Source organism: Excalfactoria chinensis, chromosome 3 (genome assembly GCF_039878825.1).
Source record: "Excalfactoria chinensis isolate bCotChi1 chromosome 3, bCotChi1.hap2, whole genome shotgun sequence".
Classification (NCBI taxonomy): Eukaryota; Metazoa; Chordata; class Aves; order Galliformes; family Phasianidae; genus Excalfactoria; species Excalfactoria chinensis.
Window position 1 is genome coordinate 12,863,561 of NC_092827.1, and position 15,189 is coordinate 12,878,749.

A 15,189-nucleotide genomic window follows, 5' to 3' on the forward strand; every position below is an offset into this window, starting at 1 on the left:
TGTGAAACTCTAATTACTTTAAGGAATTCTAGAGAGTAACAAAGGCTATCACTTTGTCACTGTAAATTGGTACTGTAAGCTACAGCCTTATTAATGCTGTTGCACTGCAAATATACTAATGAAAATATGAATTCAAGTCATATTTATTTAGAGCTATGTGTTGCTGGTTAGAATCGGGACTTCACTGTGCTACGTAAAATTGTAAAACATGGCTTATGTGTATTCCATTGTATCACTGAGCGTGGTCCTTTCCTACCTGTTGCGAGGTGAAGAGGTGTTTTTCTGCTGACATGCTCTGCTACATCTGCTAGAATGACATGCCCTATGTTGGAAGCCAGTGCTTGCTGAATAGAGAGTTTGGAATTACGTATTCTATTACGTGATTTCCACAGGAAGTCTTAACTCAGAGTACTTTCCGTTGGGCATGGCCAGGTCATTGGACAATTCAAGCATTGACCAATCCATAAGTATTTAGCAACCTCAATACTTTGCTTTAGATTTATTGTATCTTTCATAAAACCTTCATCAAATTTGGTAGTAGGTGGTGAGTCTCCAGTGTTTCTGAGAGTATGTTGTCCTGGGGCATCACTCCTTTATCCTTTATATGTCTTTCAGGAACATTTAAAATCAAGACCGAATAATGGCTTTAAGTATTGTTCATAAAGTAATTAACGATTGATACTTTGTATTATTCATTGCCTTCTCTTGGGGCTTAGTAACACTATTTTATATTTCTTTTCATAAGGAAGTCCAGAAAAGTAACATAAAACAGTTTAAAAGGTGAATCCTGTGCCTGGGGTTATTCCTCCTCAGATGCATTTCCTCACATGTTCTCGCTGTCCAGTTCTGCAGCCTTTCGCGGTCCCTTTGAATGGCAGCACAGGCCTCTGGTGTTTCAGACGCTCCCCCTAATTTGGTTTGTTTGTTTTGTTCGCAGGGTGCAGCAGGTGGTTAATGAAGTGGTAAAAAGTTGCTGGCCCCAGTATCGAGCCCCAGGGTATACCACTAGTGACTGGTCTCCAACTGGACTTTGGCCATAGATCAAAATCTTCCAGGCATAGTCTCTCAGCCAGTTTTCAGTCCTCTGACCACCCACTTGTGCAACCTGTGCTTCATCAGCTTGTTTATGAGAACATTATGGAAGACAATGCCAAATGTTTTATTGAAGCTGGGGTAAACAACAACTGTTCTTCCCTCATCCACCAAGCTAGCTGCCTCACTGTAGGCAGCTGTCAGCCTGGCCAGACATGATTGCCCCTTCATAAACCCATGCTGACTAATCCTGATCACCTTCTTGTCCTTCACATGTTTGGAAATGGTTTCCAGGAGCATTTTCTCCATCCCTTTCTTAGGAATTAAGGTGAGGTTGTCCAGCCTTTAGATTCCTAAACCTTGCTCCTTGCCTTGCTTGAAGACAGATATCTTCCACAGTTCAGTAGCCTCCCTTCATTGATGTTACCTTTTTAAAGGCCTCTCTGTGATATCAGCCAGTGTTTCAGCACTTGAAGGTGCATCCTGTCAGGGGTGTACTTGCATACATCTAGTTTGTTCAGGCATTTCTGTCATGGAGGATTGGGTCCTGGCACTTGGTCCACACCAGGGGAAAGTCTTCCTGACTTCAGTCTTCCCATTTCCTTTGATACAAAGTACTTAAGATTCCTGAAGACTAATCTTACTAGCAAAGATTGAAGCAAAGATTGTCTTGAGTACCTTTCTCCTTTTGTTTACTCTTTGTTACCAGCTTGCCCTGCTCAGCTCAGCAGCAGGCCCGTGTCTTCCCTAGTCTTCTGCTGCTTATGTACTTGTGGAACTCTTTGCCTTTTTCAAACTTCCCCAGACTCATCTGCAGATCAGCTTTGATTTTCCTAATGTGGCCTTGAATCTTGGGGTGTCAGCTTCATCTTCCTGGTACCCTGCCCTTGTTTCCACCTCATGTACACTTCTATTTAATGTCTGAGTGTAGCTGGGAGTTCTTTACTCATCTGTACACGCCTCCTGCTTCCTTTGGTTGATCTCCTAATTGTAAAGATGGACCTTTTGTGAGTTTTTGCCTTTGAAGTGACTTGAAGCCTTGAAGTTTTATGCTTCATGCAGTATTTTAGTACATCTGCAAGTCTCTTATGTTCTAGATTTATGTCAAATTTAATAAATGAGGTTCTCTTGGGATCCTCAGATGTGATCCTAGTGAGATGCTAATGATTTTTTTGTACCAATTTAGACAGAGGTAAGACAAGTTTATAGTCTCTGACCTTTAGTCATCTGTATAGGAAATCACACTAATATGTCTGTCTTGTAATTTCTTGAGCAAACCTTGTTTCCTGTGCATGGTCTAGTGGCTGCTACTGATATTTTTCAAGAGACTTCCATTTGCTGGAGACGGAAATTAATAGTAAAAAAGCAAAACCAAACAACTGCAATTCCATCTCTCAATATTGAAAATGTGCTTAATCATGAATGTTTTTTGTGGTGAAACTGAGAAGTGACATTTCAACAAATGAGGTCATCTTAGTTGTATATATACATATTTAGTACTGCCTAGCATAGCATTCAGAAGGTGTTTATAATCTCAGGCCCTGTCTTTAAGTCTATCCCAGTAGACATATCATTAGAATAACAATTTTAATGAGATTTGAACCAGAAATGATCCCTTGCCAGGCATATTTAAAAAACAAACAAGAGGATTGTTAGCTGCGGCCTTATTTACATGTGTCAGGTACTGCGAAGGCTGAAAGGCTGTTGGTTGCTATTAACAAACATGATGTGGTCTCTGACTAAAATCTTTGTGCCCTGCTGAGGTTCAAAAACCTTTAAAAACAAGCTCAAGATTTTCTTAGAGCCGTGAGCAAAATGTCAATTGATGTAGAACATTGGAGATGCTGAATAAGAATACTGGCAGTGTAGTTTTGTGAGCTTGAGTTATGTGTTGAATTGTCATATCTGGTTTCCAAGAGCAAAAAGTCAGGTTTTGAATATCCAGAGTGAGAAGGCAGAGAGAATGTGGTTAATAACGTGGATGATGCAGATGAAAAATTTTACACAGGGAAAAATGTAATGTTGAGAAAAAATAAGACCGTGTGACTGAACAGAGAATATTAAGTCTGTGTTTAAGCAGTAAGAGTACTGCTGGTTAGGATTAAAAGTATTACTCCAGCTTAAGTCTCAGTGCCACTAAGGGGTGGTGATGTATTGGTAATGTGTAGGCCAACTTGGAGCCAGTCACAGTATTTTAACTGCTTTGGGGTGAGTGAGGTATAAGCGTACTCAAGATCTTGTTTTATCTGCATACTAGGAATGTGATACATGTTTGAATAATATATAACCTGTCTCAGCCTGGCATCTCTTAGGAAAAGTGATGTAGTAATTGTGATTTTAGAACTCAACTTATTGTTATTTGTTTACAGGATGGCTTGAATTCTTTGGTCCTTGATCTGGATTATCCGGCGCTGAGGAAGAACAAGAACATTGATAACTTCCTAAATAGATGTAAGTTGAAAGCAGCCTTTAAACAATGACACTGTAGTGATTGAAGTTTTAGGAGCTGAGTGGTTAGAAATGCATTGCTGGTTTTCATTTTACTGTTTTTCACACCCCTAACTTTGTGTATTCTGAAAGGTTTGAACGACCACTTGTTACAGAAATGCTTCATTTGGAGGAGTTATGCTGATGAAAGCATATTGAATAATATTGATTGTAGAGAGTAGTTTTTAAAACTACAATTAAAATAAATCCTTTTATGTTATATATATAGTTATAATATAAGTAATTTCACTAGATATTAGGAAGAAATTCTTTACTGTAAGGGTGGTGAGACACTGGAATGGGTTGCCCGGAGAGGTTGTGAATACACTCCCACTCTGGAGGCATTCAAGGCCTGGCTGGATGGGGCTTTGAGCAACAGTCTATAGCAGGGGGGTTGGAACAAGGTGATCTTAAGGGTCCCTTCCAACCCAAACCATTCTGTGATTCTATGTATATGTGTTATGATGCAATTTGCAAAACGTATTCCAATTACTGTGAAGTAAGAATTAATTACAACAAATGTATGGAGTCTTATTTATTCTAGGAGGCATCTTCTGTTGATTTTTAAAACTTATATTATTGAACCTTAAAATCTATAGCTGCATTTTTGAACCTTTGTGTAACTGCTTGACTCTCTGTAAATTAATTATAGACAAAATATTAGCGTTTATTAAGCTTGTGCAAATGTAAGACTGTTATATCAGAGTAACTGTATTTTGACTTCTTAAAGTGTTGTCCATCTTTGTACATAAAATACTGTAGAAATAGTGGATCATTTGCTTTAAAATATAAATTGCAGCGAGTAAGCCATCTAAGGACAGTTGTTGCTTAAACTTATTCAGTTGCATATATCAATTACTGTGAATCTACTTCTCATTTCATTTTTTACTGCTAAGAATTGTGAGTCTGCTCTCCATTGCTCTAGGACTACTTTTAATATCCACTTACATTTCTCAATTAAGTGGTTGCTAGTATAGTGCTTTGTAATGGGTTCTTCTGGGTGGAGTTGATTGCTTCTTTCTGAAGTTTTGGCTTGACCATTGCCCGTCAATTTGTTGAAATCATTCAAGATAGAATAAATGAACAGTAGATTGGGAAGCGGAAGCATACCTTGGAATTTTTCTTAGTCGTGAGTTCAGTTGACCTCAAACAGATATATTTGAATGGAAAAGTTAGACATTGCTTTTTAAATAATTTTTTTACTTGCAGCTGTGTATTTGGTTGAGTCGCCATCCCTGGGTGTGTTTAAGAGCCATTTGGATGTGGTGCTCGGAGATATGATTTAGCAGAGGGTTGTTAGAGTTAGGGTACTATGATTAGGCTGTGGTTGGACTTGATGGTCTTTGAGGTCTTTTCCAACCTGAGTAATTCTATGATTCTTTGATTCTAAGGGAAAGACCAATTGGCAGCAAGTACAAAAATGAAATAAATTACATAAACTTCTATGGGCTGCTCAGATCTGCCTGCATATTAGTATACTATTTTTGCAGTAGGAGAAAATTAGGAACATTTTCTAACTAGAAGATCAGTACTTGTGAAGTATTCAAACAAGATATTGTGGGAAAACAGTTAAACCTTGGCTTTTTTTTTTTTTTTCCTGCAACCCCAGAGTATTCTTGCTGTCCACCTTCCCTTTCTGATGCCTGCTGCTGCTTCTTCTACTCTAGCCTCTCTCCCATTGCTGTGTTCAATACTACTAAGCATCTGATGTGGCAGGCAAGCTACGAGCTGTGGCAGGAACACAAAATCATCTTTGGTTCAGTAAAATCTGACCATTGCAGATAGATGAATCCTTTAAAGTTGCAGCAGTTTACTCTGAGTTTTAAGAGGTGTCCTTAACTGTTGTACATGGGGGAGGGGGAAAAAGAAAAACATATAACAGTAAAGTACTTTGGTGCACACACTGTGAAGCTATTCATCTCTTCAATATTTAGCAGTGTAACTTCTGCTTCAGTACTGCCTGTGAGGGAGTAAATAGTAGCACTGCATACCATCTGTGATGTCCTTTTTGAAAAGAAGTATTTCTGAAGTGAGAATTGTGTAGAATCTTGAAGCTGGTAATACGTTGCCATAGCAACTGAAGGAGTCAGAGACCAGCAGTTTGGTTCAGAGTTCTTTCAGGTGTGTGTGGTTTGTTTGAACTAGACTAGGGAGCTGGTCAGAATCAATGCAGGTTGGTTGGTATGTTGGTTGATTTTTGTTAAAACTAGTCTGGCAAAAGAAGAAGAGACCAGTTTCTGGTTTTCATTCATTCTTGCACTGTTTGTGCCAGCACAAAGGGTTCAGGTGCAGGAAAAAAAACAACAAAACAGAAACAGATTCTTACTATCATTGTCATTTTATGCAGTCTTAAGTTGAACCCATACCGTATGTCTTTTTGGAAATGACTAAGAGTAGCCAGTATCAGTGGAAGAGTATAAACGCACTTTCTGAAGCTTCTTGCTATTGTGGGCTTGGTAGAGGAGCTGGAAATTACATTAATTTATGGAACAGTAAGTTGGCACCGTCTTAGGTTATGGAACAAAGAGTTCTTGTCTCTTTGGATTTTTCTGAGCATCCGAAGAGCTGTAGCAAACCCGTAGATGAGCATTTGTGTCAAAAAGATTCTGACTGGCCTCTGGTGAGTGGTCTGTTCTGGGAGTTTGCATCTCTTCTCCAGGCAGAAATGTGTCCTGAGCAATGCAGGAGGGTACCAGGGCCATTTTGTGAGTTCAGAACTTACTCGTAAGTGTTGCATGAATCTTGAAAAACTGGAAAATGCCAACTAAAAGGCTTCCACAATAACTCAGTCTTTGTGAAGGGCGCTTTTTAAAAATCACCCTAATTCACACCTACTGCAAGTCATTAGTAGTCAGTTTAATGTTTTATCAATTGATTATATTGATGTAGAAATGATATAATTTGCATATCAGCTGAGGCATTAATTAATATTCATCTCAACTCATAGTTTCAAGATGAAACTATTAATTCTTTTAACAAAGTTAACATTTATTAATTGCATGTATTGTAGAAGTTTAGTATAGGCTGTTTTGGGACCACTTTACAAAAGAAACCTCTTCGCATGCCCAGTGCACAAGCAATTTTTTTGTCTCCTGCTTTCCCATATTATTCTGATTTCTTGCCACTTTCTGAAGATGTGGAACCAGAGTAGGGCACACACTTATCACATGAGGCACATAAGTACTACCAGTCCTTTTCAGTCTTTTGAATTACTTTAGTTTACTGTTATGATTCTGGTTGAAGTCTTGTATGTGCTTTTTTTTTGTTTGTTTGTTTGTTTTTTCCCTCAGTTTTCATGGGACGGGAAAGGACAGCATAGTATCTAATTGCTAAAACAATGAGAATCTCATAGTCCTCTGAGAGTAAAACTTGGCTTGCTAATTTTAGAAACAAAGCTTGAGTTCTCCAGCACAGTTTTGATATAGTAAATCCTCCACAATCTTTTCTTCTTCTGTCATTTGCTCTGTGGCAAGAGATTGAATACATTCCTCCAAGTCCCTTTTTCTGCCTTTTGAGATTTGTCAAGTGTCGAATCATGTCTTAGTGGCTTATACCTTTTTCAGGTTGTCTCCCATGCAGGTACTACATAGCCCATTAGCTGCTTTAAGTTTCAGAAGGTGGAAAATTGAAGTAATTAAGCAACTGTTTTAAGCACCAACCAAAAATATTTAGTCATTGGTAATCTACAGTCAAGAACAGAGATGAATGAAAAACTGTTTCAAGGAAGACCAAGTTACACAGGGAATGACTCCATTAACAGGCCTGATACAGTCCAGAAGCCTTGGCTAAATAAACTGATCACTGACTTCCTGTGTATTATCCAGCATTGCTCAAAAGTTGAAAACCTTCATCATCTCAGTGACTTGCTAAGATTCGGGAGAATGGAGAACTTTCAAGGTGTGATGGCAGTAAGCATCTTTACAATAGAAGGAACATCTGCTACAGACATGTCACTTGTGCAGGAGCTAAATATCTGAAGAGACTTCCTGGAAAGCTGCTGTTACTATTTTCCACTCCAAGTAAACACTGCTTACTTAGTTGTATTCGTTAAGATGAACCTCTTCCAAAATTTACACTTCTAGTTCCTTCCCTGACACTGTAATATCACTTGAGTGTACTACGTGGTTACCAACAAAAACACATCATGTTATTACTGCCTTTGATGACTGTAATTTTCTGTGTTCCATACATCCTGCCAGTGACACAGGTGGAATGTTCCATACCAAGAGAGATCTTAGAAATTTAGATCTTTCTTTGAGTTAATTAGCTCATTTCCCCTTTTATTTTCTTTTGGCTTCTTAAGGCCAATCCTTGAGGACAGGTCATTGCAGCCATCAGAGCAGGTTTTGCTTCAGTTTCATTTTTAATGCTGTCATTTTGTTAAGCATAATGATGGGAGAGGTATCAAATACTCAACTTTTCCCAAGCAGAGTATGAAGTAGATCCACAAAATTTGAGGTAATATCTTGGCTATGTGAACAAATTATATAGAATCATAGAGCGGGACCTTTAAAGATCATTTAATCTACCCTCCTGCTATAGGGCAGGGGCAGCTTCCACTAATGTGCCATGTCCACCCTGATTTTGAACGCTACCATTGATGGGGGCATCCACAAGTTCTCTGGACCTATTTTGGTGTCACCACCCTCATCATAAAACATTTCTTCCTTATGTCTAAGCTAGTTAGACAGTTTCAAACCCTTACCTTTTGTACTATCACTATAGGCCTTGGTAAAAAGTCCTTATCCATGTTTCTTATGTTTTCCCTTTATGTCTTGAAGGGCTGCCATAAGGTCTCCACAGTGTCTTCTTTTTTCAGGCTGAACATCCCCAGGTCTCAGCCTGTTTTCAAGGGAGAAGTGTTTCTTCCCTTTCATTGTTTTTGTTGCCCTCCTTTGGGCTGTGAAACATGTATATCAGCAGTATTAACCACTTTTCCAGCTGGGTATTCAATATAAACAAAGCAAAGCAATTCAGTTCTATTATCAAGGTTTCATTAGTTTAGAGGTGTCTCCTCTGCAGGTGAGAGGACTGCTGCTTTCTCTTTCTGTATATTGTGCTCATTGTGCCTTTAGAAGATGAGATTGTGTGTCTCCCATTCTTTTCTCTGGAGGAGGAGATGTTTGCCTCTGTGAAGCTATGAGTCCTAATTTATAGTGTTGCCCCAGCACCTTGCCTTCCCCACACACCTTTTCTTTAATGCATAGCTACCTCAGTTTTCCTGTTGTGCTTTTTGGTTGTCTTTGGGAGGATGTGAGATTGAAGCTTTTCCTGGCTGTGCTTCAGTTTAACTCCCAGACAGGATTTTGCCCAGGGCAGCAACTACTGAATTAATATACTCCATAGCACTCACTGATCTATTCTTACAGATCAAAGTCAAATTTCACTCCATTGCATTCTTATTCCTCTTTTTTCTATATACATACTCTAGAACTCCCTGATACTTATTATACCCGGATATTATATATATATATATGTTTATATATATATATATATATGTTTATTTATTTTTAAGGTAGGGAAAGCTTGCCCTGCCACCCCCAGTTTTGGGCTTCTAGTTCAGTATTGATTCCGTTTTCACTAGTAACCTTCAGCTGCATTCTTGCAGCCAGCTGTCAGTGACTGATCCAGGCACTCTGCCCTTTCAGAAAGTGAAGCTTCATTTGTTTAAAGGTTATAGTGCCATTTTAAAGCAGTAAATCAAAAGCTGTCACTTTTGTTATCTAGCATTTCTTGGCCCTTCCTTTGTTAAAAACGAAACCTGAACAATAGGTGGTGATCTTTTCATATTTTAGGAATTTCTTCTCAAATGTCACAAGGCTTTGTAGAATTCAGTTATATTCTGAGGCTGGGCAGTCAGTCCATCTTAGTGTCTCTATTTGAACTTGGTGTTTTTCTTCTGCTGGGTTTCTGTTGTTGCAAATTCATGGCAGTGTAAGATATACTCTCTGGTATCTGCGCTCAAACTGAGCTTCACATAACCTGAAAATTCAATAGCAAAATTATAGTGTTGGAAAGGTCTCCCATACCTTGAATTAGAACATGCTATGTCATACATGAACTAAATCATGATTTAGCATGCTAAAAATATGATATTGCTTGAGGATTTCTCTGAACTTGCCTTCTTGCAGTCTTTTTTTTTGCTTAAAGTTAGTTAGTTCCATGCTTTATTTGTTCCCCATCTGTTAGACTTTATAAGAAAATAGAAAGTCCACCTATGTAACTACCCTACAGTGTGTGTCTGCAGATTTTTGTTATTAATGTTTGGATTTTTTTTATTTTTTAAGATTATTAAATCTTAGTGGACTAAGTAGCATTTGTCTATCTTTGACATTTCACAGCAGTGATAAAAGTAATAATTCCTTGTTGGCATCTCCTATGTTTACACATATATACATACATTATATATACTTACGCATAATGTATATTTAATATACATAATGCATGCTTAGGTACAATGTCTGATGTTTCAAGAGCTCCTCTGGGACTGTAGAATTGTTCATGATGTTTACATGATATTTTGAGAACAGTTTCCTCTGAGTTTCTGACCAATAATGACCAATTCTGTGTGCCTCCGGTGGCGCAGTGGTATAAGGTGCTGCTTGCAACACCAGAGGCCCGGGGTTCGAATCCCCCCTGTGCTGCAAGTGGCAGAAATGCTGCTCTGCTACAAAGAAAGGCTCGAATCCCGGGAGTAGGACTCGATGATCTCTAAGGTCCCTTCCAACTCGCACGATACTGTGATACTGTGATAATGGAGCTATGTAGGACTGCACCCTACCCTTACGTATTTAAATCTGTGCCATTTCATTTCACACATCTCAATACACTTGAGACATCACTAGAAACATCTGAAAATAAGTTCATGTGATTTCTTTCCCTCATAAGATGTGATGTTCTGTGTTCAAAGATACCAGAGAACAGCACATTCTCTTTGACTTGAAATATGCTGATACGCCTCTACTGCTGCTTCCTGTAAATTTGCATTGATTCTCCTTATCATGTGCCAAAGCTTCTGATTTATATTTAAGTAAGCTTCTAAGCACCGTCTTTTCTTCATGAATTGCAAAATTTGTTCATGTTATGAAGAAAATAAACTTGGTATGAGAGGACCACTGTTGCTCTCCTATACTTCCTGTCTAAGCTTTCATGATCCACTATAGAAAACATTCACTCAACCTCTTTTCCTGTTCACGGCCTGGATTTCTTCACAGTCTTATTGGTACACAAAATGTAGCACATTTCTCAAGTTCTGAGATTTTTAATTGTCCTTGTCCTTACAGCTCTACAGACAGATTATTTTCCTGATTATTCTGAAGTTATTAAATCAATCACATCCCTTGACCTACTGGCTATGTGTTTACTGAAACAGCCTGGGAAGCAGTCAGTGCAAAGGTTTAATGCTTGTTTATATGTTCATCTTGTTGTTCATTAGAGATCTTGGGTCCTCTTTCTTAAGGTATTTTCTGGTTGGTAGCTTTGAGCACTGCTGTGTGGTGTTCTATCCCAGATGCAAGGCCCTGAATTTGGCTTTGTTGATCTTTATGTGGTTTCAGCCTTTCTAGTTCCTGCTTAAGAGCAGCCCTGTCCTCCCATATTTCAAGTGCTCCCTACCATCAGTGAATGTGCAAAGAGGAAACTGATAGTATCTTCTGGGCCATTAGTAAAAACAGTGATTGATATCAGTCCTGAAGTTGTGCCTTTTGCCACTGGCAAGCAGTTGGCTTGGTGAACCACTGACCTCTGTTGAATTTCCACTCATCTTGTAATTTCTCCATGCATTCCCACGTCACCCCAGTTTGGCTACAAAGGTTCATTGAGATGCTGCGTTGAAAGCCATGCCACAGTCAAGAAAAGGAAATGTGTACTGCTCTTCCATCTTATCATGGAAAGCAATCATATTGATCAAACATGGTTTAATTCTTAGTAGTTCCATCTTGGCCATTCCTGTTCTTTCTTATCCATCGTGCTCTTGGAAGTGACTTCCAGAAGGATTTGCTCCATTCTCTTTGCAGAATGAGGTTCCAGCCTGTAGTTTTCTGGGTTATTCTGGGTTGCTCTGATTTCAAGACAGACATGATGCTTGACCTTTACCCAGTCATTAGGAGTCTCCCCCAGTTACAGTGACCTTTCAGAGAAGGCGAGCAGCTGGCTGACAGTGTTGATTGGCTCCTTCAGCACTCTCAAATGTATCCTGTCTTGACCCACAGCCAAGTTTGCTCCTTGCTTTGCTGCCCCACATTCTGGGTCAGGGAGCTGGATGGCCTACAAGCCATGGCAATAAAGTAAGAAGCAAAAAAGACATAAAGACATGGTTACCTTGATCTCTGTGACCTTTACCATTAAATCCACTATGCTGTTGAGAGCGGTGGGCCCTCGTTTGCCTCATTCTTTGTTTTATTACTGCATAAAAGCTCATTCCCCTTCATAACTGGTTAGTTTCAACTCCATCTTTTCTTCCCCAGTTCTGCCCTTGCATGCCTGGGACATTCCTGCTGGACACTGGGTAGCCTAGTCCTGTTTGTGCATTTCAAACCTTTGCTTTTTGTGCTTGAGTTGAGGCAGGGGTTACCCATTCAGCCAGTCTGGCTCCCTGCCATGCCTGCTTGATTTCTAGCTAACTAGAACAGACTGTTCTTATGCTCTGAACACGTCATCTTCAAAGATCAACCCACTCTTCTACCCTCCACAGCAACTTCCCACAGGATCCTGCCTGTAAACCCCCTGAACAAACTGTAGTCTGTTCTCCTGAAGTCCAGGGTCTGCTGCTTGCCCTCCTCAGTTTTCTCAGGGTCTTAAATTCCACCAGTTCACCCTTGCTTCAGCCAAGGCTGACATTGATTTTTGTCATCCCTTACCAATTCTTCATTGTTCGTGAGCAATATAATTGAGCATCTCCCCAGCTGGATTAGTTGCTTGTTTGGATTAAAATAAATCTTGATGGTCAGGAATCTCTTGGATTGCTTGTATCCTGCCAGGATGCCCTTCAAGAGTATGTAGAAATGGTTAAGCTATTTACTAGATATTCATTATCATTAACTTCCCACTGACAGTGTCATCTAAAAGTCATACAGAATTAATTGTCTCTCTCATGCCTTTTTCCCCCATTAAGTCTAAAGTCCTTTTTAATTCCTTTCTTAGGATCAAATTCCGTAGTCATTGACCCTAAAAAGGAATCTCAAAACATATGCATCTACTCCTCTCTTAATGTAAGCATCCACAGCTCTTCATACAGTTTAATGTTCTCTGCTGGGGGGGGGGTTGATCAAGCCAACTTTCCTTCCCTTATGTTCTTCCTATAAATGTGTGAGGGGGAGTGTCAAGACTTGGCACACCAAGACAGATTACGTCCAGTATTGTGGATTCCATTCATTGCTTCCATTACTGTTTGTCCTTGCAATAAGAATGGATTTTTGAAATGTGTTTAGCCAGGAATGCATTCACTAACGTGCTGAAATCCTTGCATGATACAGCCTGGAGTTGAACATGAAGGTTCTTGAGTTGCGTTCTTCACGGTTGTTGAACTCTCCAGCTGTGTGGAAGCAGTTTGCACCTGCAGTGCTTATGAATGCAGCTGATGCTTCCCTCAGCATTGCTGATGGAGTGTCGATTGATTGTGGCAGCACAGTGAATGTCAGTGAGTGAATGTCTGAAAATTCATGGTGTCTCTGTTTCTTGTCATTACCAGGGTCTTTCTGGAAGCTGTTCCTTGATATAGGAGATATAGTATGAGAACTAGCAAGTTCTGAAAGATATTTCAGTTGTTACAGTTTAATATTTGCCAAATGATATTGAAAGGAACGTTTTTAAAGGTAACTATAGATTTCACAGGTTGCTAGGAAGGCTATAAACAAACATGTAGGTAAAAATGCCTTTTTTTTACTCTAGATGGCAAATATTACAGGAAATGAATGTATTTTGTTAATATGTGCATTATCCCACCGTTTATTTCTTTTGTTTTAGATGAGAAGATTGTGGAAAAAATACGCGCTTTACAAATGAAAGCTGAAGACTATGACGTAGTTAAGGTGATTGGAAGAGGGGCTTTTGGAGAAGTGCAGCTGGTAAGAAAGTGATGATTTATTGATTTACAGATTTGTGGCTGTAGTAAAACCCTTTTCAACTCTTGCATGCTTCAGATCTAAAAATGCATTCTTACAGAGAAGGTTAAAGTCAAAAACATTATTGTTGTATCCTGAGGTCATTTCTGTGCGTAGTAAGCAATACCTTTAAGTTAAAAACATGATCAGTTGGATGGAAAGGACTTAGAATCTAGTTTATCATACTTACAGCAAAATGGAACAGGTAGTTCCAAACAGCTTTATTCATTTATTTATGTGTTTGTTTTTGTCACAAGCATCACCATATGAGAATGTCTGAACTCATCCAATTGAAGAACAAGCTAATTGTGAAGCAGAAACTGTCGTTTTACTCTTCCTGCTAATTTGCAGGAGGTGAAGCTGGTTAACTTGTTGCCACGAAGTAACAAAAATCTTTGTTTGCTGCAGTTTTTTGATGTGGCACTGTCAGTTTACTGCTGAGTGCTAACTTTGTGCTGGGAAGCAGGGAAAATCATATGGCCTTGGGATGTACAGCATTTTTGGAGAGCAGTGTTGTGGAGTTTTGTTGAGGAATCTTGCAAGTTCTTGTGTCCAAAGAGCTTGTGTGATGTGCACCGTTAATAATTGCAGTAAATTTATTACCCAAGGTTTTGCACTTGGGCCGGAAGAACCCCAGGCACTTGTACAGGCTGGGAGGAGTTGTCCTTGAGAGCAGCTTGGCAGAGAAAGACCTAGGGGTCCTGATAGATGAGAAACTTAACATGAGCCAGCAGTGCGCTCTGGCAGCCCGGAAGGCAAATGGGATCCTGGGCTCCATCAGGAGAGGGGTGGTCAGCAGGGATAGGGAGGTGATTGTCCCTCTCTACTCTGCTCTTGTGAGGCCCCATCTGGAGTACTGTGTCCAGGTGTGGAGCCCTCAGTACAAAAAAGATATGGAGATTTTGGAAAGGGTCCAGAGGAGGGCCACGAAGATGATCAGGGGGCTGGAGCACCTCCCCTATGAGGACAGGCTGAGGGAGTTGGGTTTGTTCAGCCTGGAGAAGAGAAGGTTGCGGGGTGACCTCATTGCAGCCTTTCAGTACCTGAAGGGAACTTACTCCCAGGAGGGGAGCAAACTCTTCGAAAGGGCTGATAATAGCAGGACTAGGGGAAATGGTTTTAAGTTAAAAGGTTAGGTTGGATGTTAGGGGGAAGTTCTTTACTAGGAGAGTGGTTAGGTCCTGGAACAGGCTGCCCAGGGAGGTTGTGGATGCCCCGTCCTTGGAGATGTTCAAGACCAGGTTGGACAGGGCTCTGGGCAACCTGATCTAGTAAAGGCGTATGTTTGGTGGCCCTGCTAGGCAGGGGGGTTGGAACTACATGATCCTTGAGGTCCCTTCCAACCCGGGTCATTCTGTGATTCTGTGATTTCTAAAATCGTCTGTCTATTCTGTACTAGCATTGGTGAAATGGGACGGAACTGGGCAGGATTAAAAAGCAGGCTTTTAAGAATTCTTTCGTAGTTATTATTTATTTCTTGTTTACCTTGCAGCAATGACTTGATAAAAGTTACTACCTTGAACAGACGTAGTTTTGATGATTCTTTACCAGCAAGGCAATGTTTTTGTCT

General features: G+C 39.9%; 1 protein-coding gene across 2 annotated transcripts in view; it reads left to right on the plus strand.

Annotated features, from left to right (window-relative positions):
• Positions 1–15,189, plus strand: part of ROCK2 (Rho associated coiled-coil containing protein kinase 2) — a 91,731-nt gene that overhangs the window by 35,011 nt on the left and 41,531 nt on the right. For both annotated transcript variants that reach the window (XM_072333628.1, XM_072333629.1), the window contains exons 2-3: positions 3,402–3,483; positions 13,483–13,583. In XM_072333628.1, coding sequence (XP_072189729.1) covers positions 3,402–3,483; positions 13,483–13,583 — 183 coding nt within the window. The remainder of the gene's footprint in view (positions 1–3,401; positions 3,484–13,482; positions 13,584–15,189) is intronic.